The sequence below is a fragment of the Helicoverpa zea genome, chromosome 13 (assembly GCF_022581195.2).
Source record: "Helicoverpa zea isolate HzStark_Cry1AcR chromosome 13, ilHelZeax1.1, whole genome shotgun sequence".
Taxonomy (NCBI): Eukaryota; Metazoa; Arthropoda; class Insecta; order Lepidoptera; family Noctuidae; genus Helicoverpa; species Helicoverpa zea.
In genome coordinates, this window is record NC_061464.1 from 8,061,393 (window position 1) to 8,087,525 (window position 26,133).

The following is a 26,133-nucleotide window of genomic DNA, read 5'->3' on the forward strand; positions in this document are numbered from 1 at the left end:
AGAACATTTCCGTCATACATGGTTTCTGTGTGGCTTTAAATATAAAGTTTGCACACGCAACGAAAGCTTAAAAAATGGAGTAACTGCTCCCGTTTTCCCAACATTTCCCTTCACTGCTCTGATCCCATTGATTGAACCTGCCCAGGAGTATGAAGAATAAATGTACCAAATTTCGTTAAAATCCGTCGAGTAGTTTTTGTTTCCATAACGAACATACAGACAGACTGACAAAGATTTTACTGGGTGTATCAATCACCAAATTCCAGACTACGGACTGCTTTGTGAAAGTTTCTAAAACCTACGAAGCTATCTCGGCCCGGGAATCGAACTCGGGACCTGTTGCACAACGAGAGAGACCAACGAGGTATTTAGAATAATGATAATACGGATCTAAAATTCTAAACAACTGTCAAACTTTAGTTCACGACCGGCATATTCGGCAAGCCTGGACGCAGACTTACATGGGGCGACTGCCTTCTAGACATTCTGGTTTCCATATTTTTTTGACATTTATGTCGCTTTGCATTAAGTATCTATCAGGGATGAGCAAAATATTTTGAGACCAGTTTCATAAGATTTATTGACGTTGATATTCACAAAGAAACTACAGTTTAGCCGTTCAAGTGGCTGATGACTTGTTTGACACACTTGGCATCTGTGAAGCACATATTGTGGGACCCTGGATCGTTGCCGCCACAAAGACATATACTGCAGGGCTGGTTCGGGTTGTGGATGAAGGTACCTTTGGGACATGCGGCATTACCTGCAAAATGTAACGTGGTATCATTAATATAAAGATCAAGCAATCAATCATTTATTTACTTACGTACATTTCATCGTCATTATAATAAATGTGTTTTTTTTTTCCTATTTTATTAAGTTAGATATCAGTATATCTTCAGAAAGCCCTGGGGCCGTATGTTCCAAAACTTTGAAAATATTGCTAGTGCTTCAAATAGAACCACTTATAGTTTCGCCATGTCTGTCTGTCCATCCGTCTGTACGTCCGAGCTTAATCTCAGCGACCATTAGAACTAGACAGCTGTTTGCTACCAATATGCATATCAATAACGCCGGCAAATGGTAGGATACAAAATATGGAAAAAGAATGTTTTATCAGGGTACCTCCCCTACACGTAAACTGCGGAATGCTTTTTTTTCATTCCAGCCCTAAAGATTGATATATGTATTGTTGGACAGGTATTTAAAATAGGAGTTGACTCAAAATCATTTTTGATCATGTTTATGTCTTCGGAAAGAATGTTAGGCTAATAATTATTAAAATTTTGGGCTACTTCGCGCCGTTAAGATTATTTGTGAGTTTATGGGGATGGGATAGATATATGTTATAATCGGGAAACTACAGAATCGTACACTGAGCGTGGCCCGACACGCTCTTGGCGTGTATTTTCATTATACTGAAGTTTTACTTAATGTGATCTGAAATAAAGTATAAATTGATCATAAGAAATACTCGCAGCGTGAGTGTGATATTGTACAACACTTTTAACCTGGGGGCACGGCAGTGCCCCAGCCAAGACTCGAGCAAAGCGGGCACGGCCGTATCATCCTTTTCTCGAAGCCTTTCGCGGCTATTTCACCCCTCTGTATCATCCATGTGGACAAAGCTAGGAGTTTAGGTTTTCGATGACCAAGAGTAAGTATTAAAAAAAGCTCAGTCTCAAAATTACAAGACATTTGAATAAATAGTTTTGTCACTCACTGACTCACTCACTGACCGATCATCAAAAATCTAAGCAAACCTAAAACCTTCGGCACCAAGATAGGTACATTTAAAGGGAAAATTATAAAAACCTTAATAACGTGTATACTTTAGTAAATAATAGGAAACAAATTTATATTTGCGGTTTTTCAAGAACATTGTATATGAATGTTTGATTGCATTGATAACTTTGTTCTTTATTTATGTTCAAAATGTTACTATTTGTTTTATTGTTATACAGGAATGAATTTTAAGCAGTGCACAAAAAAAAAAACTGGTGGTTCAGAATCATTAACAGAACATATCTGCATCATCAGTAAAAAAAAATTTTTCATTCTTTTGTCCGTCCTAAAATCAGCAAAATATGGATACCAACTATTCTTACGCGCTTGGAGCAGCGCTCGCGTCAGTAAACCGGTTTCGCGTTGCCGCTGTACCTACTATGACGACTGTGACCGTACAAGCGGTTACAAAATAAACATCTTTCGATATCAATAACTATTCTTTTTAGGGTTCCGTACCTCAAAAGGAAAAAACGGAACCCTTATAGGATCACTTTGTTGTCCGTCTGTCTGTCTGTCTGTCTGTCTGTCTGTCTGTCTGTCTGTCTGTCAAGACCCTTTATCTCAAGAACGCGTGGACGTATCAGGATGAAATTCACATGAAATGCTCAGGTCTGTTGTCCCTTTAAGCTGTGAAAATATCAAGCTTCTAAGCCAAGCCAATCAAAAGATACAACCGATTATGTCGATATTTTCAACAAATTCTCGACACTCGCAAAGGAATCAAAACCTACAGGGTACTTCCCGTAAACTCAGAGTCTTGAAATTTGGCATGAAGTATTGTCATATAATGCAAATATAGGAAAAATTACGAAAATCTCATTTTTTTAGTTATATAATATAAAAAAATATATTTTAATAAAATGAAACTTACTACCTTATTTCTCACGAACGAATAAAGGTATCAAATTGAAATTTATACCAAATACCTAAGTCTATTGTCCCTTTAGGCAGTGAAAAAAACAAACTTCTAAGTTAACGCGATCAAAAGATACAGCAGTTATACCGACACCTTAGACGAATTTCTGTCACACGCTAGGGAATCAAAACCTACAAGGTACTTCCCGTGAACTCAGAATCTTGAAATTCGCCACGAAGCAGCGTTATATAGTACAGATAAAGGAAAAATTGCGAAAATGATTAATTTGAAGTTACATAAAATATTAAAATATTATTTTTGCTTACACGACATAAAATATTTTTTTAATAATTATAAACTTACTAACTACCCTTTTTTACATGAACGCGTAGAGATATTAAAGTTGAAATTCATATCAAACACTTCTTAAATATAATTGCCACTAAACTATGAAAAATTTTAAATCATTCAAAGGTCATTGGGCACCTTAGTATGAAAACCATACCCACGGCGGATACGAACGAAATATAGCACAGTATAATGATAAAGGCTCTGATTTACTATGGCATTAGTCGCATCTATGTGAACCGTGAGAATCTAGAGAAAATCAGGTGTAAACATCAAATATTTTCCTCATTTCAATGGGGAATTTAAACGACCAAATTTGACGGATTTGAGAAATCATTTCTTTGTAGTGAAAGAGTATACTCGCCGTTTATTTCCATTGTCATCAGGTCAGGATCTGATGATGGAAATCCTGAGAAATCGAGGGCAACTATAAAAAATTGTAGGCATGCATAGGATTAAAACTTGATTCTCAGATGTATGTCTGGTGATACTATCAAACAGTGAAAGTTTAGAGCTTACCTGATGATGGAGACGTGAGAAAGTCGAGAGAACTCTATGCATGTTTAAAAAAATAATAAATCCCATTAGTAGTGAATTCTCATCACCTAAAATAAAATAAGCTCCAACACAAGGTTACGTTATAAATTGTAAAGGAGTTCCCATAACTATATCTGATCTTTGCTATCGATCCCACAATGGCAGTTAAACCTATCTATGTGGAAAGTCTTCGCCAATACGAATAAAATAAGCCCAAACACGTGGTAGTTGCAACATACCGTTCAGGAGTTCCCTCGACTCTCTGTAGTCTCCATAATCAAATCAGCTCCAAACCTTCACTGTTTACAAGTACCCTCAAAAATACACTCACATGTCTGGTTTTGACTCGATGCGTGACTACAATATTCAAGAGTTGCCCTCGATTACTCAGGGTTTCCAGATCCTTTCTTTATGAAAAGTCTTTAACAATAAAAACTAGCATTGCAACCTGTAAAATCCTCTGAAACTGCTTGTCTATTATATTTTTCAAACGATCCTGGACATTCAAAGAAACGTCATACCATTCTCCACGATTTAAAACTACTTTGATTCATGTCCGCCACTTTTTACAAAGCGGGTCAGATATGCCCAATGACCTTTAAGACATAATTAGTTATTTTCAATCAGATTTCTGAATGATGACTATAAAATGTTGTATATAAATAACTTTAATAAAATAACTTTTACAAGGTACTGGCCTACTATTTTAGTTATATTATAAAATAAAAAATATTAGCTATTTTGACTCTCACGAAATTACCATAACTATGATTGTTCTAAACTGAACGGTTGGCGCGAGACTCACTTTTTATCTAACCAGGATTTGTACGGAACCCTCGGTGCGCGAGTCCGACTCGCACTTGGCCGGTTTATTTGTACTAAAACACGACAAAATAAAAATATACGTATCTATAAAACTTATTTAACTATAAGTTGACAAAGTTTGCGCACTGGATAAAATTCATTCCTGTATAATGTGGTATATTGTTATTATGTATTAAATATACATATATATGAATAAAAAAGGTAGGTTAAAATGAAATGAATAATGATAAAATCTTTCATATTAATGCTCCATGCTCGCTCGGTAGATGGCGTTGTCCTGGTCTAAATCCCGCTATGGTTTCGTTAGTAAAGTAGTACTTTAAAAAATTATAAATAGGTAAATGTTGTGAATTACAAGAAAAAAAAAGTAAATGCGATTTATATTACGTACGAGTTTTGTATTGTATATCTGGAAAGGAAAGGATAATGTTTATGTTTATCAGAAATTTAAAATTTACGTACCTATGTGTGTGTACACACACACACAAGCACAACCTAAATTTGTCATTATTTACATATTCTTTTCTCATGTATTTGAAGCAAACTGAAAACTCAATACCTACAAGCGAGTACTGGTGTAAGTCTTTCAATCGACTTTTTATATATTTTTGGTGTAACTCTTCCTAATGATGCCTAAAATGTGGAAAATGCCAATAAATTATATTTTTACTACATACCTACATAACATTGTCGTTTATGAAACTGGTATAGGTAGATTCAGTTAAAACACGTGGCCTTAATGGCGTCCACATCCGATTTCGGCCACAGCGGCTGCTCCCATATAAGGAGATCAGTCAGCTGCGCAAGACATATAGTGCACAAGCAGCATTTGCGCTTACACAAGTGCACTCATTATTCCTTCATTCTCATAGCCCGATGGGACGGAAAATTCGACACGACCGGAGAGAGATCAGGTGCAGGACCGACATTAACGTGCTCTCCGATGCACGGGTGAATCAATCACCAACTTCCAGACTACGGGCTGCTTTTGTGAAAGTTCCTAAAATGCACAAAGCGATTTCAGCCCGGCCCGGGAATCGAACCCGAGACTTCAAGCTCAGCAGTCTCGCTTGCGACCACTAGACCAACGAGGTAGTTGACAGCACTTGGCCTTAGGATATGATGAAATAAGTCGTTACGGTTGTGAGCAGCAGCAAGACGGGTTGTCCAGTCTGCAGTTCTGTCAGTGCAATGTGTCATAGTGCAGATCTTTCGGCCGTGCAGACATATGCAAGTGTTGCAAGCACCGTCGGAAGGGACTTCCTCATAATCAACGCAAGTCCCGAGTTGCCGCTCTGGACTCGCTACAGCACGTGAAGTTGACCCTCCTTGGAGTTGTGCTGCGAAAATGACAAAATTATATGAATGAAAAATAATACTAAATTGTGGTCTCTGATTTCAAATTAAAATCAGCGGTAATAACTAACAAAGTTACTTTCGTTAGTAACTATTTAGTAATCAGTGCTTTCGTATGCAGAGCAAGCTTTTATGTACCGATTCCATGACCCCATGCACATTCCCTATTAGTGCAGAGCACTTCGCCGTGGTCACAAATGCATATATAGGGGCACCGGGGATCATTGTGCTCATTCTTATACATTTCCCCTTCTTGGCACTTTTTCTCTTTTTTAATCCTCAAGTCCGCAAAAGATTCGAACTCATCTGAAAACAGAAAATTATTAGTACTTTTTAAAATTGTAATTCAAAGTAGGCCTAGATGTCGTACCTGCAAACAAACACAAACCTACGTATCCAATCTAATGTTAACCATACAAACATACTTTAGTATTTGTTTATTTATTTCACATTAGTTAATGTCATGGCGATAGGTTAAGTTACTCCCAAGTCCTATTCTAGAACAATATTATTCTAAATGAAGTTCATGTCGCCGCTACTTGAAGAAGTACTTACCATCAGCATTGGGCAGGCAAGGTCTTGACGTGCAGAACTCCTGGCCGCCTTGACATATGCAGAAGTTACAACTATCAGCCAAGTAATATTTGTGTCCTTCGACACATCTGCCAGATCTTTCTGTACCTGAATATAAAAAAAACACTCAAGAAAATGAGCTTGTATGTTAAGATGACATTTTATTGGTGGTCCGGCCCGGCTGTACTTCTTTGTTTTGAACTGCAAAACCCTCAGATGACCACTATCGCTGCGGGTGAAACAGGGAATAGGAGTGTAAAACTTGTGCCCAACTTTGTTCCTTCTGGACCCTTTTGAGTTCCAGATCATACAATATCTATCGTGTAATTGTATAAGCGGTGAGCGCCGGTTGCATCTGGCAAAATAAACACAGCAGTAACCTCGAGATAACGAGCAACTGGTTTGACGTAGTTGAGGAGGTTATATAAACAGGAGCTCCATTCTTAACACCGATACTCAGATGCGGCCTCAATATAATTGCAAAAAACGACAGAAAAATTAGACTTACTTTTGAAAATGTAGCATTTAATGTCCGTACAAAAGTATTTCTTAAGAAAGCAAATACAGTAATTGCATTCATCTAGTGTTAATATATGTCCTAAATCGCAATATCTCGTTTGAAGAGCTGAAATTTGCAAAGATATACCTCTGAAGTAGTTTCAAAATTATTTCAAAAGTGTGTATGTCTTTCAGACATTTTTTACTTAGCTTAAGAGTATCCCTCTTAATACCGACGTAAAGACGCACGCCGCAAACTAAACAGTCGACCGACAGTTGGCGTGATGGTTAGAACAAAATATTTTTAGGGTGCGTCTACACGGTGCATGTAGCTACAGCAAGTTAACATGCGCAAGTGACAAGAGCACGCAGCTGAGTATTTTGCTTTGGTACATGCGCGAGTCGCTGGACCCGCACTTTTTAAAATGCATGTAACCTGTGCATTGTGTGCATGTGCCTAAACATGCACAAGCTACTTGTACCGTGTAGATACACCCTTAAAGAAAATTGATTTCAATCAAAGTCTTCAGTCGGTCTGATACCGGCCAAGTACCTGCCTGATCTCTGTGTTACTTGCGTAATATTATACTAATCATTTCCATACTGTTTTCCCAACAAACTGTCGGCTGACTTAAAGTTTGCAATGTGCGGGTACTCTTTCTCCGACTTATAAACATGAACAAAATGCAATTGCATTGAAAAAAATACACACGTTAATACTAGCAATACCTACATACACTATTCGTAGTCGTACTCGTACACTGTACTCTAAAAAATGTAAGTAAAAGGGCAAACCTGCCGCTAGAAATAGATCAATACATAATTTGCTAAGATGACACTGTCCGTCGCGTGAAGGTATTATTCGGTATCTAAGCAAGGTTCCATTTTTGTAGGTGACGCCCGGACAAAAGTTACTAAAGTACCCCTCAAAAAACTTAAAAAGATAATTAAATTCGAAAATCATATGGCCTACGGTTCAGGTGTTCTCGCCTTCCAGTTAATGAATAAACCAATACATATAACGTCGTCTTAGAATGAAAACCTCGGAAATGCATTTTTTCTCAATATTTTTTTATTGCATTTCTTGGAAGATAATCGTAAAAAATATCGAATACTAATCCTTATCCTGAAAATTTATCTCTTGCACTAACGAGGTTTTCACTCTTTATTGCATTTCTTGGAAGATAATCGTAAAAAATATCTAATACTAATCCTTATTCTGAAAATTTATCTCTTGCACTTACGAGGTTTTCACTCTAAGGCATCGATAAAGGGATTGCATTTTATTCAGTGCGCTGTCAACTTATAGTTAAATAAGTTTTATAGATTGTTCAATAAAATCTGTACATTATATTTTAAAATAAATATATACGTTATTTCAATTATATTTTATAATAATATATATGTCACCGGAAAATAACAAGATCCGTAAGTTTATCAATTTACTAGAAGAATCTTACGAAAGTTTATAAACTTCCTAGTAAATTGATAAACTTACGGATCCCGTTATTTTCCGGTGACATATACACGGTGACTTTTTAGGCGTCTTTTTTAGCCCACTTCATGTATCCTATGACTAGTAAACGTTCATAAAAAAAAATATTTATGAGATTTGAATAATTTAAAAATAAAAATTAATTCATTATTATGATGCATGACGTAGATTATAAGAACACCCTGTTGTGGGCGCTGCCCGAATCTTGTATCAATGGAGCGCGGCGCGTTGCCCAGCATGGGCAACTGGATGCTGCGGGAAATCTTTCGCTGCTGGCCGTCGTGTCTTGCATGGTCAGCAGCGAAGAAGAGTGGAATGCCGTCGTCTCCTTTTGCGAGGAGGTGATGGTTTTAAAGGAGGCGGCGGAAAGGGAGAGAGAATCTGCTGCCTCTCTCCCCGCCCGCAGCAGAAGTAGGGGGCGTCGCAGGGTGGCTGATCTCCGGCCACCATAGGTCGCGGCCTGCGGACGACAGACTAGGGGCGTCTGTCGTCCGATTAGAAATAGGCCTCGAGACGGTGGCGTTGTGTTGCGCGCGCCTCTCTTAGTGGAGTTACTGTGGCCGCTGGGTGACGGCCACAGAGGGTGACGGGGCCCGCCTTCGAACATCTGGCGGGCCAATACCTGTCGGGGGTGCGGAAGAATGCTTTGGCGATACCCGTGCCCTCGACAACAGGTAATTGGAGGCAACACCAGGTAGGGTTTTTAGCCGGTAAGAGTCCGCCGCACACCCCTCCACCTACCCCAGGTGGAGTACAGTCCATGAGGATTTTCCCCTCTGACAAAAAAAAAAGCGCGGCGCGTTGGGAAGGTACCTACTTTCTACCGTTTGATATATAAACATTTTTTCTTCAGTATTTTTCTTTGCACCTATTATCTTAATTAAGTAAGGCTATAAAATTAATAATCGTGTCTAGTGGTATTTTATAATCGTTTCGAAATTATGTCGGATAGATTGAGTAGACCACCTTTGTACGACTAAAAAGTCACGGTGTATGTGTGTACTATATCTACATATATTTACATAAAAAAAAGAAAACTCAAAACTAATAAAGCGCGTCGAAAAATTGATCCTCATCGCTGATTATTAGTTTATTAGATACTTATTTGTTAATTTGTGTTTTTGTAGAAAATTAAATAAATAAAAAACTAGAGAACACGCTAGTAATGTATTGTCATCAGAACTTAGTGCGGGTGCTTTCATCCTAATCCAAGACCAGAAAGTGGGTCAAATTAAAACATCAAGATTTTCTTACATACATAGTTACAAGTGAAACTAATATAAGCGTGTTAAAAATAGTTATTGATAGCAAAAGATAATTAATTTGTTACCGATTGTATGGCCACAGTCGTCATAGTAAGCACCCAAACCCCGTTTACTGACGCGAGCGCGGCTCCAAGCGCGTAAATTTTTACGATATACTTAAAATCAGCAAAATATGGACACTTAACTGATTAGTTAAATAAATAAATAAATAAACAATCTTTATTATTTCCAAAAAGAACACAAAGGACATTGCTCTGCGTCCATACATAGTTGGCCCTGGAGCCAAGAGCATCGGATAATTATGTATTGTATTCTCTATCATTAGTAGATTCCTAGAAGATCTTGTATTTATAGCGGACTAGCTGCAAAAAAGATATATTTCAAAAAAAGTATCAGATTTTGAGGTTATAATCTAACCATAACAACGAATAAGTATAATGCTACGTTCAAACGCGCGCCGCGCAGCCCGGCGGGCTGCCCGTCGCGGGCAGGCGGACATTCAAGCTGTTCACACGCGCCGTCGTGTCAGTCAGTGCAAGAATGGCGAGAAGCGAGGATCTCGGTGTTGTTGCTGTCATAGCCTTTGGCTTAACTTATTTTTATTGGAAAAAGAAACAAAATGATGAACGACGTTGATCATTCCGCCATGTTGTAATCTCCGATCGAAGCGACTTTCTTAGAACGTTGAATGAAGATCCACTCGTCGCGAAAGCGCAGGAGAGACTGACTGCCCGCGCGCGTGTAAACAGTCGCCGGGCGCCCGCACATTCATCCTTTGAACTTTGCCAAAAAACTGACACTCGCCCGATTCGCGGCATTCACGGACACGGGCGCGTTCACGGGCTCGGGCGTACCGTTTACACGCTCATGAACGTGACTGTGCCCGTTGAATGTCGATTTGAACGCGCACGTGTGAACGTACCATTAAATGTAGGTACCTACCTACCTACGATTTTTCATAGCTTTGAGTGATTTTTAAGAAACTGAAAAGTAGGTAATATCTTAATACCTACCTAGATAATTAGGTACCTATGCAGTTGTTTTTCTAAAAAGTGGATGAAGTACAAAAATAAAATGACATATAACATTAATAACATCAATGACGGACGACGTGACGTTCACAGCAAAACTAGGGATGTAGTACAACACCACACCAATAATCGATTTTTTCGATTAAGATTTACTGTGGTCTTAAATTATCAAACTGTCTATTACATCACCTTTGTCATATAAACATTACAAGTAGGTATTTATGACAATGGTTTATTTTACGCCGAAAAATAAATGTTATTTTTGTATTAATTGTCGTAAAAAATGAATAAGATGTTTTAATGATTGTATAGAAATAAAAAGTTTTGATTACTGTATAATATTATTCTTACTACCTATTTAAATTGGAGTATGACTGCATTCATAAAGTATTCTTATTAGGTTTAAAAGAAAGCACTAGAAAAGAAAACGCAATCGATCGATTAATAATTCAATCAATAGATTATAATTGATTGGACATCCCTATTGGACTTCTGACATGACATGACATTATGCAAAGATGGCGATCTAATTTTATTAGTCGCGTTAAATTCTATTAAAAGTATATTTTGGAATACAGCTAGTCCGTGATACAGGAGTATTTGCAACTTACATAATAAAATAGGCGATTAATTATCGTATATTCTGATACTCTTTACTGCACAGGGCCAATTTGGACATTGTCCTTTTACATTTTTAGGATCATGGCAATGTGGGCCAGAGCATAAGGACCCTGACTTCTAAACTAGGAAAAATCCTGTATCTTAGAAGCCAGTGCACCTTCGAAATTATACTAATGAATAAGCCAATACAATTACCTGGATAGGACCATAACAAAAAACATAAATAAAAAGTTACAGATCAAAGTAAGCTAATCCAGGTCAAAAAAAAGTATTGATAGTGGAAACAGTAATAAAGGGAGAGAAAAAAAAAGTAATAATGGTTCTGTGAGGTGGGTGTGTGTGAGGGTGTGTGTGTGTGATATATGGTGGGAATGTGGATTAAGTGAGGGTGTGTTTGTAAGTAAGAATGATTGTGAGCGTAGTATATAACAACTAAAATATGAATTATATATTACTGTCCATAATGAAAATTCAGTCCTTTAGATTGAAATAGCTTCCCATCAAAATATTTTCCGTCTTGCGATGGTCGAGTTTCAGAAGATATTCTCGTAAGGCAGATTTGAACTGATAATTAGTGGAATGAAATTTTTTAAAATTCTTTATTAAGCTGGTTGTACATTTTCGAACTGTTGAAATGGTAGCACCTTTTAGCGGAAGAAATTTTACACGATTGTTGGGGAAAGACTATGTGTGACTCTGCCAGTAGGCTCTGATATTGGGCGCACAGAGTGTTTGCGGATCATGGACTGGAAAATATACAACTGTCTTACTGTCAGAACTTTTGATTCACCATAAAGCTGTATTGTTGAATATCTCCGCGGGCGATAGAGAAAAATTTTCAATACATCTTTTTGCGCTCGCCCTAGTCGTAAGAAGACGTTTTCCGTAGCACCACCACAGGCTTGAATGCACTACGCTAAAATCGATTGGCATAAAGCAAAAGACACGACTTTTAGTATGTCCGTATCAGTAGAATTACGTAGTTTTTTGAAAACGTAAATGAGCTTACGAGTTCAGTTCGACCGGAGGAGTGATGTTAGAACTGATATCAGCCACTTTTTTAATTATGTCCCAGGTTGCTTTTATATTAGTTTTAGCTTTAGAAAATTGTTCTTTCTCGTACGAGGGTTTTAGTTTTTTAAATAATTTGTTGCAGTGATTGCGGTAGCGGTTATATGTGATTTTCAGTATTTCGTTATTACTGCATTTTTTTTTAATTTGGCGTGCATGCGGTCACGGTTTCGTATACACCTTAATAGACCAGGCGTGATCCAGGGCTTAAGAGTTCTTTGTTTTTTTGGTATTTTATATTCGTATGTGTTGGCCTAAATTATGGTAGAGAGATTACCTACTAACTCTTCTGAGGCACTATCAGCATCTGTCCTACATATTTAGGATGGGGTCCAGTCAAAGCCTTTAATGGTTTCTTTAGCTGCATCATGATTTAATTTGTACTTGGTAAAAGGGAGGTTACGATCCTTGTTAGCTTGCAAAAATTGTAATAAGGGTTTATGGTCTGCGACGGACGATTCAATGACAATTGCTGTGGCAGAAAAGTTAGGTTTTAGAAGAATATGGTCAATACAGTTTGAAACACGCGTGGGATACAGGTGTGCCGGAAGTAGACCATGTGCGGCGGCACAGGTGAGATACTCGTCTGAGTTGGTGTCATTGTTGTTGTTCTTGATGTCAATATTGATATCGCCGATCAAGACAACAGATTGGGTGGGGTGTGTGAGAATTTTATCCAAACGTTGGTTACGATTCTATAAGAAGGAGAACGATACATAGCAATGATTGAGATAAACTCTATGGTACAGATAAGACAGTTTGCGTAGGCGAAATTAGGTTCTTTTGCATCATGTTTTATAGAAGATTTGATATAAATAGCACATCCATCATTTTGTTTAAAAGTTTAATTAGTGTGGTAAGAGGTATAACCGTCCAGAGTAGGTAGTTGAGATATTTTGCTCAGCCAACACTCAGATAGGACAATAACGTTGCAGTTAAATCATCGAAATTTTTTTGAATGCTCCTGATATTTAGATGAAGTACCTTTAACCCTCTGATAGGGTGAGTGATATACCGCAAACACGCCTCGGGTGGACATTTATATGATTTGGCAACACTGAGTGTGTCTAGGTTATTGGGGATGCGCCTTTAGAGGGAGATTGGACATGAAAGGATAGATAAAACTAATAACAGTAAATGAATAAGAAATTCGCTATGTGTATAGTTATGAACCGCTCATGTGTTAGGTAAGGAAAAGATTTACGTGAGTAGTTGTGTGTGAGATCTTGAACCTATTCTAAAAAGTACACAAAAATCATAAAATAAACTTAGTATTGTTATGACTTTACAAAGTCATTGATTCACTTCCATATGACGCAGCATTTGTTCCGATTTTACGAGTATCTGTTTGTCGCCTTAATTTTTTCGTAGAAAAACATTCTCATTAGTGGTCCAGCAGAAACTAAATTGTTTTAGAAGAATAGCTTTCTTGTACTCGGAGGAAGATACTCGGCAGCAGATTGGGCAGCGATCGCCAGCGATACCAAGGATATGCATACTTAGTCGTTCTTCTTTATTTGCTTTCTTATTGAAATTTCGAACTGATGTGAGGAGTTCGAGTTTAGTCTGTACGCTGAACTCAGTAACTATCGGTCTGGTAGATCCCGATTTTGCAGGGAGGCTGTAAATGTCCCGTATGTGCATGGAATTTGTGGGTAAGTTTACTGCAGTTCCAATTTTGCTAACGATATTAGTTAATTCTGACAAAGTTTCTTTTTCTTTTGAGGGAGGGACATTGCGGATCTCAATAGTGGATGAACGCGAAGATACCTGAAGATCTTGAATTTTAGCTTCCATTGTTTGAATGCTATCTTCAGAAGCGGTTCTATTTTTTTTTAACATCTCCATTTGTTTCTTACTGATAAAACTAACAGTCTTCTCAGTCTCCATATTTGATTTCTGAATAGAAGCATTTTGAGATTTTAACTCAGCGATATCGGAAGCCAGTTTCATCATAGAAGAAGCCTGGCCATCCAGTATATTTTTAAAATGGACTCCTGTTCACTTTTCCATTTATTAAGCAATAGCATCTGCCAGTGGTTTCACCCGCATCCCGTGGGAACCTCGGCACGAACCCGGATAAAAAGTAGCCGACAAGTCCATAAATGGGCTGTCTAACCTAGTAGTTCCTGAGATTAGCGCGTTCAAGCATGCAAAGAAACAAACAAACTCTTCAGCTTTACAATATTAGTATAGATTTGGAAAACCACATGTTTGAAGCCCTGTAGTTCGCTTAGAGATGGTGTCTCCGCTTGAGGCGATAATGACTCGTCTTGAGCACGTTTGTATCTGGAAGATATATTTTCATTTCCGTGTGGGCTACTGGATAGTGAATGCGTTATGTCTGAGTCCAAGGATACTTGCACTAAGTTCTTGTTAGTCGCCGGCGGGGATCGCTGCACGCGTGACATTATCTACGGTGAGATGTCGACCGTAAACTTTAGTGCATAGGTGCGAGTACTATCTCGAGCGAGGCGTCCCAAGGTCACGGTCGGTGCAAGCGCAGATGTCCGAGCGCGATGGCAATTATGGCCACTCTCTTAGCCCGGCCGCAGACATTCGGTTTCCGGATTCAGTTTCCTGATCAGGAATTCTGATTCGGAAACCGAAATTTTTCATACAAAATGTTCACAAGAGCGCACACGTTCTTACTTTTTCCGGACGGAAAAAAACCTGACAGTCGGTTTAAAATTTTCTCCGTGCGTTCGGGTACTCAGAACGGAATAAAACCTAATGACGTCATTCCGAACGCAGCGCTTGCGAACAATTTGGTTCGACCGCCGCACACATACGGAAATTTTCATTCAGAATCAAGGTAGCCCTATTCCGAATAGACGTGTATCAGAGCATTCAGAGCCCGCCTGTGACTTGCTTTTTTATTTCTGTATCAAATATTATTTTTTAAAAATCCTGTATATTTAACAATTAACAAACGTATACATATTTGCATAAATAAACACCTTGTTGTCGCTCCTCTGTCCGTCCGTCTGTTGCTGTATCTCATGAACCGTGATAGTTAGAGAGCTGAAATTTTCACAGATGATGTATTTCTGTTGCCGTTATAACAAAAACAGAAAACTATAATAAAATAAATATTTCGAGGGTCTCCCATACAACTAACGTGCTTTTTTTGCACGATATCTATAAATATATATATAGAATATTACTTTTTACACGCTTTTTATTAGCTTCACCTGTATGTTTGTAGGTTTGTTTGTAACCGACTTCTTTGGGCGCGATTTTGACCCACTTTAAACGGCCAGATTTCGTTCAAACTTTGTAGATTTATTGAGGACCGATGACAATACACTAATTTGATAAAATTATTCCATTTTTAACCGACTTCCCAAAAAGGAGGAGGTTCTCAATTCGGCCGGTATGTTTTTTTTCTATGTGTTCGACTCGGAATAGCTGCCAGTTGGTCCCATAGTCATCAGGTCAGGATCTGATGATGGAAACCCTGAGAAATCGAGGGCAACCTTCGAAAGTTGTAGCCATATATAGGGTAAAAACTTGACACTCAGGTGTACGCCTAAAAGCACTATTCAACTGTGAAGATTTGGAGCTGACCTGATGATGGAGACCAGAGAGGGTCGAGGGAACTCGACAACTGAATATGTAAAATACCTCATTTGGACTTATATTCTTTGTATTGATGAGAACTTCCCACTTGTATGGATAGTGACAACTACTCGTATCACTGAAAAGCTTTAAATAAAAAACTTTTTTACAAAAAAAATAAACCGACTTCCCAAAACACTAAAAAGCAAAAAAATACTAATTTTAGGTGCATCGGCCTAGAAGTAGGTGGCAAAATTAACTTAGTAACATCCTTTAGACACCGACTTCTAGGCCTTCAATTTGCAAAATATGATTTTTGTTAATTTATATAATTTTCATCTATAGTCGATAAGGTAAGGAAATTAATTAAAATTTTCTAGAATTTTTCTCTACAGTCGATAAGGCAGGACTCGATGTTAATTTTTATTTCCAATAATTATCTTTAGCCGTTTTCTCTAATATTGAAATTTTTTTGTATACTAAAGATAATTTTAATTCTACAAAACAAATAATAGTTTTAAAACAAACTAAAAAGTAGAAAATAAAAAATAGTTTAAAAAAACTAAAAAACACGCTTTTTATAGAAAACCGAACTAAAAAATAGAAAATAAATTTTAATGAATTTAAATTAAGAAAATAGTGTTAAAAATTTCAATGAATATAAATTAATAATAGTGTGAATACAAAAAAAATATATTTAAAAAAGCCAAGTCCGACTCGCACTTGGCCGTTTTTTTTAATTTCTCTTTTACCTACGCCTTTATGAAGTTCAAAGTTCAAAGGATTTAATGGACTTTCTATAATACTTAAATAATTCTTCTGGGTATGCTCGTAATTTAGCTCTTTTAACATAGAATTGACTTTCGGATAATCTTTGAGCATTCGACGGGTGTACCTGTTTAGTGTGTTTTTGTTTAGCGCCAGTAAAAGTGCAACCGCAATCAATTCGTCATAGTCCATGATGTTGTGCTTTCAATATAGTTCCTCTTTACATACTGACCATGCAAATTCCGAATGAAAACCGGAACGTGTGCGCTAGTGTCACGGAATCCCGAATCTGAATTCCTGATCAGGAAACCGTATCCGGAAACCGAATGTGTGCTTCCAGGCTTAGTCTAGCACGGAGGCGTGGCCGGCCGGGCGAGCGCGACGGTATGGAAATTAAGATGACAAATATTACTTTATTGTTTATAGGGAAACTAAACTCAATAACTTTGCCCTGACGGTTTATAGTCGCGTGAGCACTTTTAACTTTTTATTAAAATCGGCGACACGTCCACTCTCGGCAACGATCACGGGCGAAGAAGCAATCAGAAAGAAGTTGATTTTAGGGCGGATAAAAATATGAAAAGAAAAATATTTATTAATGATGCAGATATGTTCTGTTATTGATTCTGAACTACCAGTTTTTTGCGCACTGCTTAAAATTCATTCTCAGTAATGTTATAATATTATTCTCTGTACCTTATTGTAAATGTTGTGCATGCTTGTGACATATTTACACTGTAAACACATACTATACTTTGTTTTGTAAATATTTTGTTGGTTTGCCTGAATAAATAAATTCCTGTATAAAACTTGGCAATCGAGATCAATCCACCGATACCCTTATAGGTAATACGGTTTAATGCTATTACGACGGTATGATGTAATCAAAATGATTACATACAAGCAAGATCCACTCGAAAAACCCATCTTTCTTGGCAGTCGGGTGAAAAAATCTTACTTAATAATAAAGTAGGCGACTTATTTGCCACTAGCTACTAAACGCGGTTTCGCCCGCATTCAGGGGCTATTTCTTCCCGTAACCGGACAAAGTAGTAGCTTTCCAACAAATATGCAATTTTTATAAGTAGTTCAGTACTTTCGTAGCTTTTAGGGTACAAAGAAACCATCAAAAATGGTCCATTTTATCTATAGAAGTATCGTACCTTGACAAGTTTTTGGATCCAAGTTTCTATCTTTTGGACAGCCTGAAAAAAAAAAACCAAAAAGACCATCATAATATTAGAATTATAATATTATTGAACAGACTTGTAGTTTTTATTTCTATTGTGTAGTTTCTGTTCTCTGTGGGGTGGTGCTGGCGGTGTCTTTAGACATCTCCAACGCATTCAACACCGTTCCCTGGAGTTGTATGCGAGAGGCTCTCAAATGGCATCGCGTGCCTCCCTGCCTCCGCTGTACGGTAGGGGCTTATCTGGAGGGTAGATGCATGGCCTATCGGGGACATGACGGTGCCGGTCGGCACCTCGGTCGTAGGGGAAATTAGGGTGCAAAGTAATTGACCGTATAGACTTAATATCATTTAATTTAAACGTTTTATTGCGCAATATTTTTGGTGTGGTACTGCGTAACTTAATCCTCAAGCCTGCCTCTCAAATTATGAAATACCAAGATATTTTGAGTTGACTTACGTGAGACGATTTTACACTTAATTTCGGGTTTACAATGATATTTTTTAAGTTTTAAAGGACGACAATAACACCGATGACATGTACCCACTCTAAATTGTTGTCCTAAAGGGCATTTTTTATCGTCGTCGCGAGCTGAAAGGAGCATAAAAAGTGTGGCTATATAGTATGACAGTGATCTTTCGCGGTTTTTAGCGTCTCCTACAAAATATATTATGTACATTTGAAATAAAAAATACAACTATTGGATTTGTATTAATGAAGCTTCTGAAGGCTTATATATATACTAGCCGTTTTCCCGCGGTTTTACCCGCGTCCCGTGGTAACTACTGCCCGTACCGGGATAAAATATAGCCTATGTTACTCGTGGGTAATGTAGCTTTCGAATGGTGAAAGAATTTTTAAAAACGGTCCAGTAGTTTTTGAGCCTATTCATTACAACCAAACAAACAAACAAACAAACAAAGTTTTCCTCTTTATAATATTAGTATAGTATATTAGTGTAAGTATATATATATATATAAGTACACTTGTTTTATATTCAGAAATTCATTGCCGCATGAATGTGCATTTCACAAAGCGCATCACCCGTGGTCGTGGTCTCCCTGAATCAATATACGTAGTTTGTCGGTGAGTACTCTGGATCCCTCGTTACGACGCCCAGTCCTGGATTGCCAAGCTGATAACACTCAATTTGGTCGTGTGGCTCTGTCACTGTCACGAAATTTGACATAAGCCACACGACATGCGGCAACAGCTACGTAGTACAAGATCGAGTAACAATAGTAATGGCGTCCAAGGCCTATTTTTGTCAATGACGGCCGTTCATTTAGCTAGCTGCGTGGGACTGTTTTAGTGCACAAGCATTTACATAGACACAGATGCACTACCAATTCTTTCGCTCTCATAGCCCGGCCTGAAGTAAAAATATTAACATCTTACTCTTCTTATTCTTGTCAGGAACACAATGAATATTATCTGTACAAAACCAGACGTGGAGATGGCAGTAACAGCTGTTACATGAATCTATCATATACCACGTTCCAACTTTACATTTTGCATCTTTGATAACTGAAAACAAAACAGTTAAAACTGTCAGGTTTCAAATTCTTAAATAACTGGAACTAAAAGACTATTATAGAACTGTTTCCGTACTAATTCATCATCATCCTCCGAGCCTTTTCCCAATCATGTTGGGGTCGGCTTCCAGTCTAACCGGATTCAGCTGAGTACCAGTGCTTTACAAGAAGCGACTGCCTATCTGACCTCCTCAACCCAGTTACCCGGGCAACCCAGTACCCCTTGGTTAGACTGGTGTCAGACTTACTGGCTTCTGACAACCCGTAACGACTGCCAAGGATATTCAATGACAGCCGGGACCTACAGTTTAACGTGCCATCCGAAACACAGTCAATGGTGTCTAAGATATACTTATAAAGTACATACTATTATAAGTAATTATTTTTTCCAAAATCTCTGTCTCCTACAGAACATCTCGTACAGTGCTAAAATATAGCCAGCGCAAGCTGGCCGAATCTAACAAACTTTAATAGATTTTTAACTTTATCTCTAAAGGTTTAATAATGGTGGTCTGTATATTGAAACAAAACATCCCATAAGTTGTAACACCGTTAATCAAACTGTCATACCCACCATCTTTTGCAATAATGTTTTATCTCTATAGCAAATTCCATTTACATTTGTTCAGTCGTTTTATTGCGAAAGAGTCAGAAATTTTGTATTATATTCTGTACTAGCTTCTGCCAGCGACTTCGTTCGTGTTAGATTCGGACTTTGTGCAAAGAGAGGAAGAAATAATAAACACCAGCCTATCCAATTATCTAAATCTATGCGTACCTACTACTACTTTACCTAAATAGAAATAAAATGTTAACTGTTAATAATTTGTAATTTGTGAGCCAACCATAAAAGATAGACATATACTGTCATGGTATTTTTTACATAATTTTAAGGAGAACATTTCCGTCCTACATGGCTTCTGTGTATCTTTAACTATTAAGGCGGCACACGCGACGGAAGCTTAAAAATGGAGTAAATTCTACCGTTTTCCTAACATTTACCTTCACTGCTCTGCTCCTATTAATCGTAGCGTGATGAAAAGTATCCTATAACCTGCCCAGGAGTATGAAGAATCATTGTACTAAGTTTCGTTGAAATCACTCAAGTAGTTTTTGTTTTCATAACGAACATACAGACAGACAGACAGACAGACAAAAATTTTACTGATTGCATTTTTGGCATCAGTATCGATCACTAATCACCCCCTAATAGTTATTTTTGCAAATATATTCAATGTACAGAATTGACCACTCTACAGATTTATTATAAGTATAGATTTACTAAACAGTAGATATACACGGTGTTGATTTGCATTTGTGCCATACTTCAGGAGGAGGACATAAAATCGTAAAATCGATTGGAATTACAGTAGACGGGAAATAGCTAATATGCACTGCTTTTTTTGTCATTGTAATGTCGTAGTATTTCAGAAGTAATCCAATTTTATGAATGAAAATTATGAATAATCGTTGCGTATGCTTTGTCTTTGCGTTTGTGCGAGGGCGCAGCACGGTTTTAAGGCCAGTAACACACGCGCCAAGTTTAAATACGGCTAGATGACTACCAATTTTTTTGTTGATTTGGGTTGAGAATCATTAGCATAATTACGTCCTTGAATATGGCACGGATGCAAATCAACAGCTTGTATAAAAACAATGTATTATTAATAGAGGTATTTTATTACGATTAAAGTATTGCAAAAATATAATTGCAGAAAAAACCCTTCTTTCTTAGCAGTCGGATAAAAAAATCTTACCTAAAAATACAGGATTTCCATTTTCATCATACTCTGGGGGTAGCTTCATTGGTGTTTTGGACGTTGTTGATTTAGATGGTCTAGTAAGTGGGTTCTTACATTTATGACATGGTGTCCTAGATGGTTTAGTAGATGGTGGAGTAGATGGTTTCTTAGGTGATTTTGTACATGGTGGAGTACATGGTGGAGTAGATGGCTTAGTCGATGACTTAGTAGATGGTTTCTTAGATGGTTTCGTAGATGGCTTCTTAGGTGGTTTTGTACATGGTGGAGTACATGGTGGAGTAGATGGTGCTGTACATGGTGGAGTAGATGGTTCTGTACATGGTGGACTAGATGGTTCTGTACATGGTGGCGTAGATGGCGTACAAGATGGTGGGATAGATGGTGGGATAGATGGTGGTTTAGACGGTAGCGTAGGTGGTAACTCAGGTTCAATGGTTTCACAATATCTTAGACACGCCCACTTCGCGCAGCCGTGACAGAAGCAATGAGTGCACTCATCCAACTGGCGTTTGTCTCCTTCATTGCAATCTTTGATATATAATACTGAAAGAAAAAAAAAGTTATATCTATATGTATAGGAGTACCGCTAAGTATAAAGTGGCTACTTTATATAGGGTGTAACGGAACGTCATAGACATGATGACACTTGATTTGATTTTGGGCGAACGGCAGATTTCGTACCGCATATTATTGCTGTTGTTCAGTTGCGGCGAGCGCCGTCAGTAGCGTGGCGGTCACCGCCGGCGCCGGACGTGTGCGAGGGCAGGCTCTAGTAGCCACAGTACCTGGCGTGTCTGCTAGAGGGCGCCACAGTGTCGAGCACGGCGGCGAGCGCCGTCAGTAGCGCGGCGGTCACCGCCGGCGCCGGACGTGTGCGAGGGCAGGCTCTAGTAGCCACTAGTGGTACAGGGGTGTAGTGGACTGCCTGCGTTGTGTCCTGTTAGCCAACCTACATATAGGTGACAGGGAACAAATAATCCGTCGCTAGTCTACAACTCTTCTCTAGTGGCTCTTAGAAGCTGTTCGCAGCGGCCGCACCCCGGTAACCACGTTGGCTCGTGGGCTAAACCTATAGAAGGGGGCTTGGTAACAACATCTCCCAAGCCTGATCGGAAATCCCCCGAAATTGTGTCTTGGCTAAATAGCAGACCACCACTGGTACTGGTGGCAAGACACCGAGGCATCGCAGGAAGGCCTAGAGGCAGCGATAGGGATCGTGTTATCGTATGTCAAACTGCTGCATCTAACATCTCTCCGATCGTAGCGGTTCACCGTTCCATCGGATAAAGGGATGTTAGACGAGAGAGTGCTCTTGCGTTTGCGCGTATGTTTGAGCACTGTAATATATCCTGCGCATCTGACTGCTTCCGTATAATGGACCCCGATTTGGCGAAGACTAGTGGCGATAGGTTGAGGTAGAGAGGTTCGGGCTGATGCAACCTGAGCTTTGTCTGAGACCTGCACACTAGCGGCTCTGGGGGTGTGAGTACACGCCGTGGTCGTTTTCTCTTTGAGCTGGGGGGACAGAGGGAATCCGGCAGCACCCAGAGCGACAAAGCAGCCCTTTTTAGGGGAGCACTGCTTTCCTTGCTCAGCCTGGGAGGGGGCTAGAAAAGGTGCCCTAAAAAAATGCTCACCCCAAACACTCTTTGGATAGCAGTAACCACGGCTGCTTCCGCATCTTTTTATTCGTGGTCGACACAACAATAGTAATAAACGTAAAACACCTTTACTGACTTTTGGTGCATGGAATGTTCGCACCCTTCTCGACGGAACGGAAAACAGCCATAGTTGCTCGAGAACTCTGCCGCTACAACATTGATATAGCTGCTGTAAGCGAAACCCACCTTGCCGATGAGGGCGAGCTAGTCGAGCATGGCGGTGGCTACACTTTCTACTGGAAGGGCACTGCTGCAACAGAACCAAGAAGGTCGGGAGTTGGTTTTGTGATCAAGAATAATCTTGTGAAGACACTTCAAGAATGTCCGATCCACATCTCGGACCGTATAACCACATTGCGCCTTCACTTAGACGGTGACAATTTCCTTAATGTTATCAGTGTCTATGCACCGACGCTAGGTAGTTCTGACGACATCAAGGATAAATTTTATGAAGAACTTACACAATGTCTCCATAAAATACCGAACAGAGAAAAGATTCTCTTGTTAGGGGACTTCAATGCTAGAGTTGGTCAAGATTATGAAGCGTGGCCTAAAGTTTTGGGTAGACATGGGGTAGGCAACATCAACTCTAATGGCCAGTTGCTGCTTAGTTTATGTGCTCAATTCCAACTTGCAATCACAAACACCATGTTTCGTCTTGCTGCTAAGCACAAAACTACGTGGATGCATCCACGATCTAAGCACTGGCACCTCATTGACTATGCCATCACGAGGCAGCGAGACATCTCTCAGGTCCTAGTCACTCGTGTTATGCGCGGTGCTCATTGCTGGACGGACCATAGACTAATTGTCACCAAACTGCGTCTTTGCCTTCGGCGACCATTCAGGGCTAGCAGGAAAAAGCCTCAGAACATAAACATTGAGAAACTCAAACATCCGGGACCCCGAAGCAAATATGCTGAAACGCTGGCATGTGATATACACTCTCATCAAAATACCGGTGATATTGATGCAGACTGGAACGCTTTATCGTCGTCCATTCTTGACGTAGCCATTAACACCATAGGGCTAAAAAATAAACGCAAGCAAGACTGGTTTGATGAGAACGACGAAGTTCTTTCTAAAGCTATTGCCAAACACCGAGACCTTCTCAAGCGCAGCTCAGTAATAACAGTGCACTTATAAGAGAGAGTGACCGTGAGTTGCGTAAACTCACGAGACACACTAAAGATAAATGGTGGCAAGACAAGGCTCAATACATCCAGTCGCTTGCTGATAGTAATCAGCTCGGTGATTTCTATAGCGAAATTGGCAATCTCCTGGGTACCACCAACTTCATAAAGGTACCACTGAAGTCGCTGGATGGTAAAAGTCTACTGAAAAGCAAAAATGAAGTATTAGATCGTTGGGCAGAACACTTCAATAATCTACTTAATGTAGATCGAACAGCCGATCTACACTACATAGACAGTTTGCCTCAACTTCAAATAGCAGAAGAATTGGATGATGCCTTGTCTAAACATGAGGTGCTTTGTGCCATCAAACAACAGCAAAATCAGCGTGCGGTTGGCCTAGACCTTATACCAGGTGAGCTTCTGAAGTACGGCGGCGAGGAACTGCATTCGCGCGTCTGGGAAATGTTTGTGCTTATGTGGGAGAAAGAACAAGTTCCTGAAACTTTTAAGTTATCACGCGTCAGGGCTCTCTATAAGAACAAAGGCGACCGGTCGGAATGTGGTTCTTACCGCGGTATTTCACTGCTCTCTGTCTCTGGAAAAGTCTTCGCCAGAGTACTTCTAAACCGTCTCAGGAACCTCTCTGAAAAGATTCTGCCGGAAACCCAATTTGGTTTCAGACCAGACCGAGGAACTTGTGAGGCAATATTCGCAGTCCGTCAACTCCAGGAAAAAAGTAGAGAGCAGGGACAGCACTTGTATCTCTGCTTTATTGATCTGGAAATAGCCTTTGACTGCGTCCCTCGCGAGGCCCTCTGGAAGGTACTGAGAAAGTTGGGGTGTACAGAGAAGTTCATAAGACTCCTGCGACTCCTGCACGATGACATGCAATGTTGTGTAGCGGTTGAAGATGACCAATCGAGCTTCTTCTCCGTCACCTGTGGAGTGAAGCAAGGTTGTGTCCTGGCTCCCACATTGTTTGCATTATATTTCGCAGTTGTAGTCCGTGAAGTATTGACTTCTTCTCCTGAAGGAGTTCGTATTCGTTATCGGACTGACGGCAAACTTTTCAACCTGAATAGACTCAAGGCGACTACAAAGGTGTCCTATGCACATATACAGGACATTATGTATGCAGATGACCTCTGTTTCGTGGCTGAATCCCCTGAAGGCCTGCAACAGCTAGTCACGAACCTTCACAAGCAGTGCTGTACATTTGGTCTAAAAATCAGCATCAAAAAGACAGAAGTAATGTATGTTTAGACAATCACGGACGTCAAGAACTGGCCATTATGCTTGGTGAAGATGTCCTGAAGCAGGTCGATAAATTTCGATATTTGGGGAGCACTATAACAGCAAAGTGCGACCTTGACGCCGAAATCAATAGCAGAATTGGTGCTGCAGCCGCTGCTTTCGGCAAATTCGACAAGAAGGTCTTCAGCTCCCATGACCTAAAGATATCCACAAAGGTCTCTGTGTATATGGCAGTTGTGTTGCCTTGTATACTCTACTCAGCGGAAACATGGACACCGTACCGACGCCACATCAAGCAACTAGACCGCTTCCACCTCAAATGTCTGCGCAAAATATTAAATATCCGTTGGTTTGATCGTGTGCGTAACACAGAAGTGTTGAGGAAAGCCAATGTAGGTGGCATTGAAGCATACCTCATGAGGAGACAGCTTCGTTGGTGCGGGCATGTACTGCGCATGCCGGATACTAGAGTGGCCAAGCGCATCCTCTACTCCGAGTTGCAGGAGGGCAAGCGGAAACGTGGCGGACAGCTGCTGCGATACAAGGATGTGCTGAAGCGCCACATGAAAAGCTGTTCCATTGACCCGTCTCAGTGGGAGAATCTGGCATCCAACCGCAGAGACTGGAGAAGCCGCGTTAAAGCCAAAGTCTTTGACTTTGAAGCACGCCGGCTTTCTGAGTTGGATGCCAAACGAGATGAGTTGAAAGCTCGACCACCTGTAGCTATCAACTACAACTTTGTGGCTGGTACCCTGACATGTCCGCAGTGTGCGCGGACTTTCACGCACAAAATTGGATACTCCAGCCACATGAGAGCACACGCACGCCATTAGGGTCGAAGTGGTCGCCGTTGCCGAAATCGGCGTGGAAGATTATTATATTGCTGTTGTTCAGTTATAGAATTTGTACCAATTATTAAGGTAGCTAAGCCATTTATTTTCATGTTAGTGTAGTATTTTTAGAACTCCGGATTAATTAATTATACCAATTAAAAGAGTAGA

General features: G+C 39.5%; 1 protein-coding gene across 2 annotated transcripts; it reads right to left on the reverse strand.

The window, feature by feature from the left end:
• Positions 1 to 434: 434 nt before the first annotated feature.
• On the reverse strand, positions 435 to 21,124 carry LOC124635812. Of its 2 annotated transcripts, XM_047171764.1 has the most exons (9): positions 21,076 to 21,124; positions 19,177 to 19,310; positions 18,243 to 18,366; positions 17,757 to 17,798; positions 6,792 to 6,908; positions 6,266 to 6,391; positions 5,494 to 5,694; positions 4,746 to 4,763; positions 435 to 763 (listed from the first exon to the last, which is right to left on the reverse strand). In XM_047171764.1, the coding sequence occupies exons 1-9, from the start codon at positions 21,122 to 21,124 to the stop codon at positions 612 to 614; spliced, it is 963 nt and encodes a 320-aa protein (XP_047027720.1). In that variant the 3' UTR covers positions 435 to 611. The 2 variants fall into 2 exon arrangements, 1 of the variants encoding a protein (XP_047027720.1); XR_006985067.1 differs by lacking the exons at positions 4,746 to 4,763; positions 6,266 to 6,391; positions 6,792 to 6,908; ... (2 more) ...; positions 19,177 to 19,310; positions 21,076 to 21,124 and having other exon boundaries at positions 633 to 763; positions 5,494 to 5,610.
• Positions 21,125 to 26,133: the final 5,009 nt, after the last annotated feature.

Coding starts and splice junctions, on each gene's coding strand:
- LOC124635812 (XM_047171764.1), bottom strand. CDS start 21,124: ATGAAGCTACCCCCAGAGTATGATGAAAATGGAAATCCTGTATTTTTA. Junction 19,311..21,075: donor TGGAAATCCTGTATTTTTAG/GTAAGATTTTTT, acceptor TTTTGTTTTCAG/TTATCAAAGATGCAAAATGT. Junction 17,799..18,242: donor TAAGTGTAAAATCGTCTCAC/GTAAGTCAACTC, acceptor TTTTTTTTTCAG/GCTGTCCAAAAGATAGAAAC.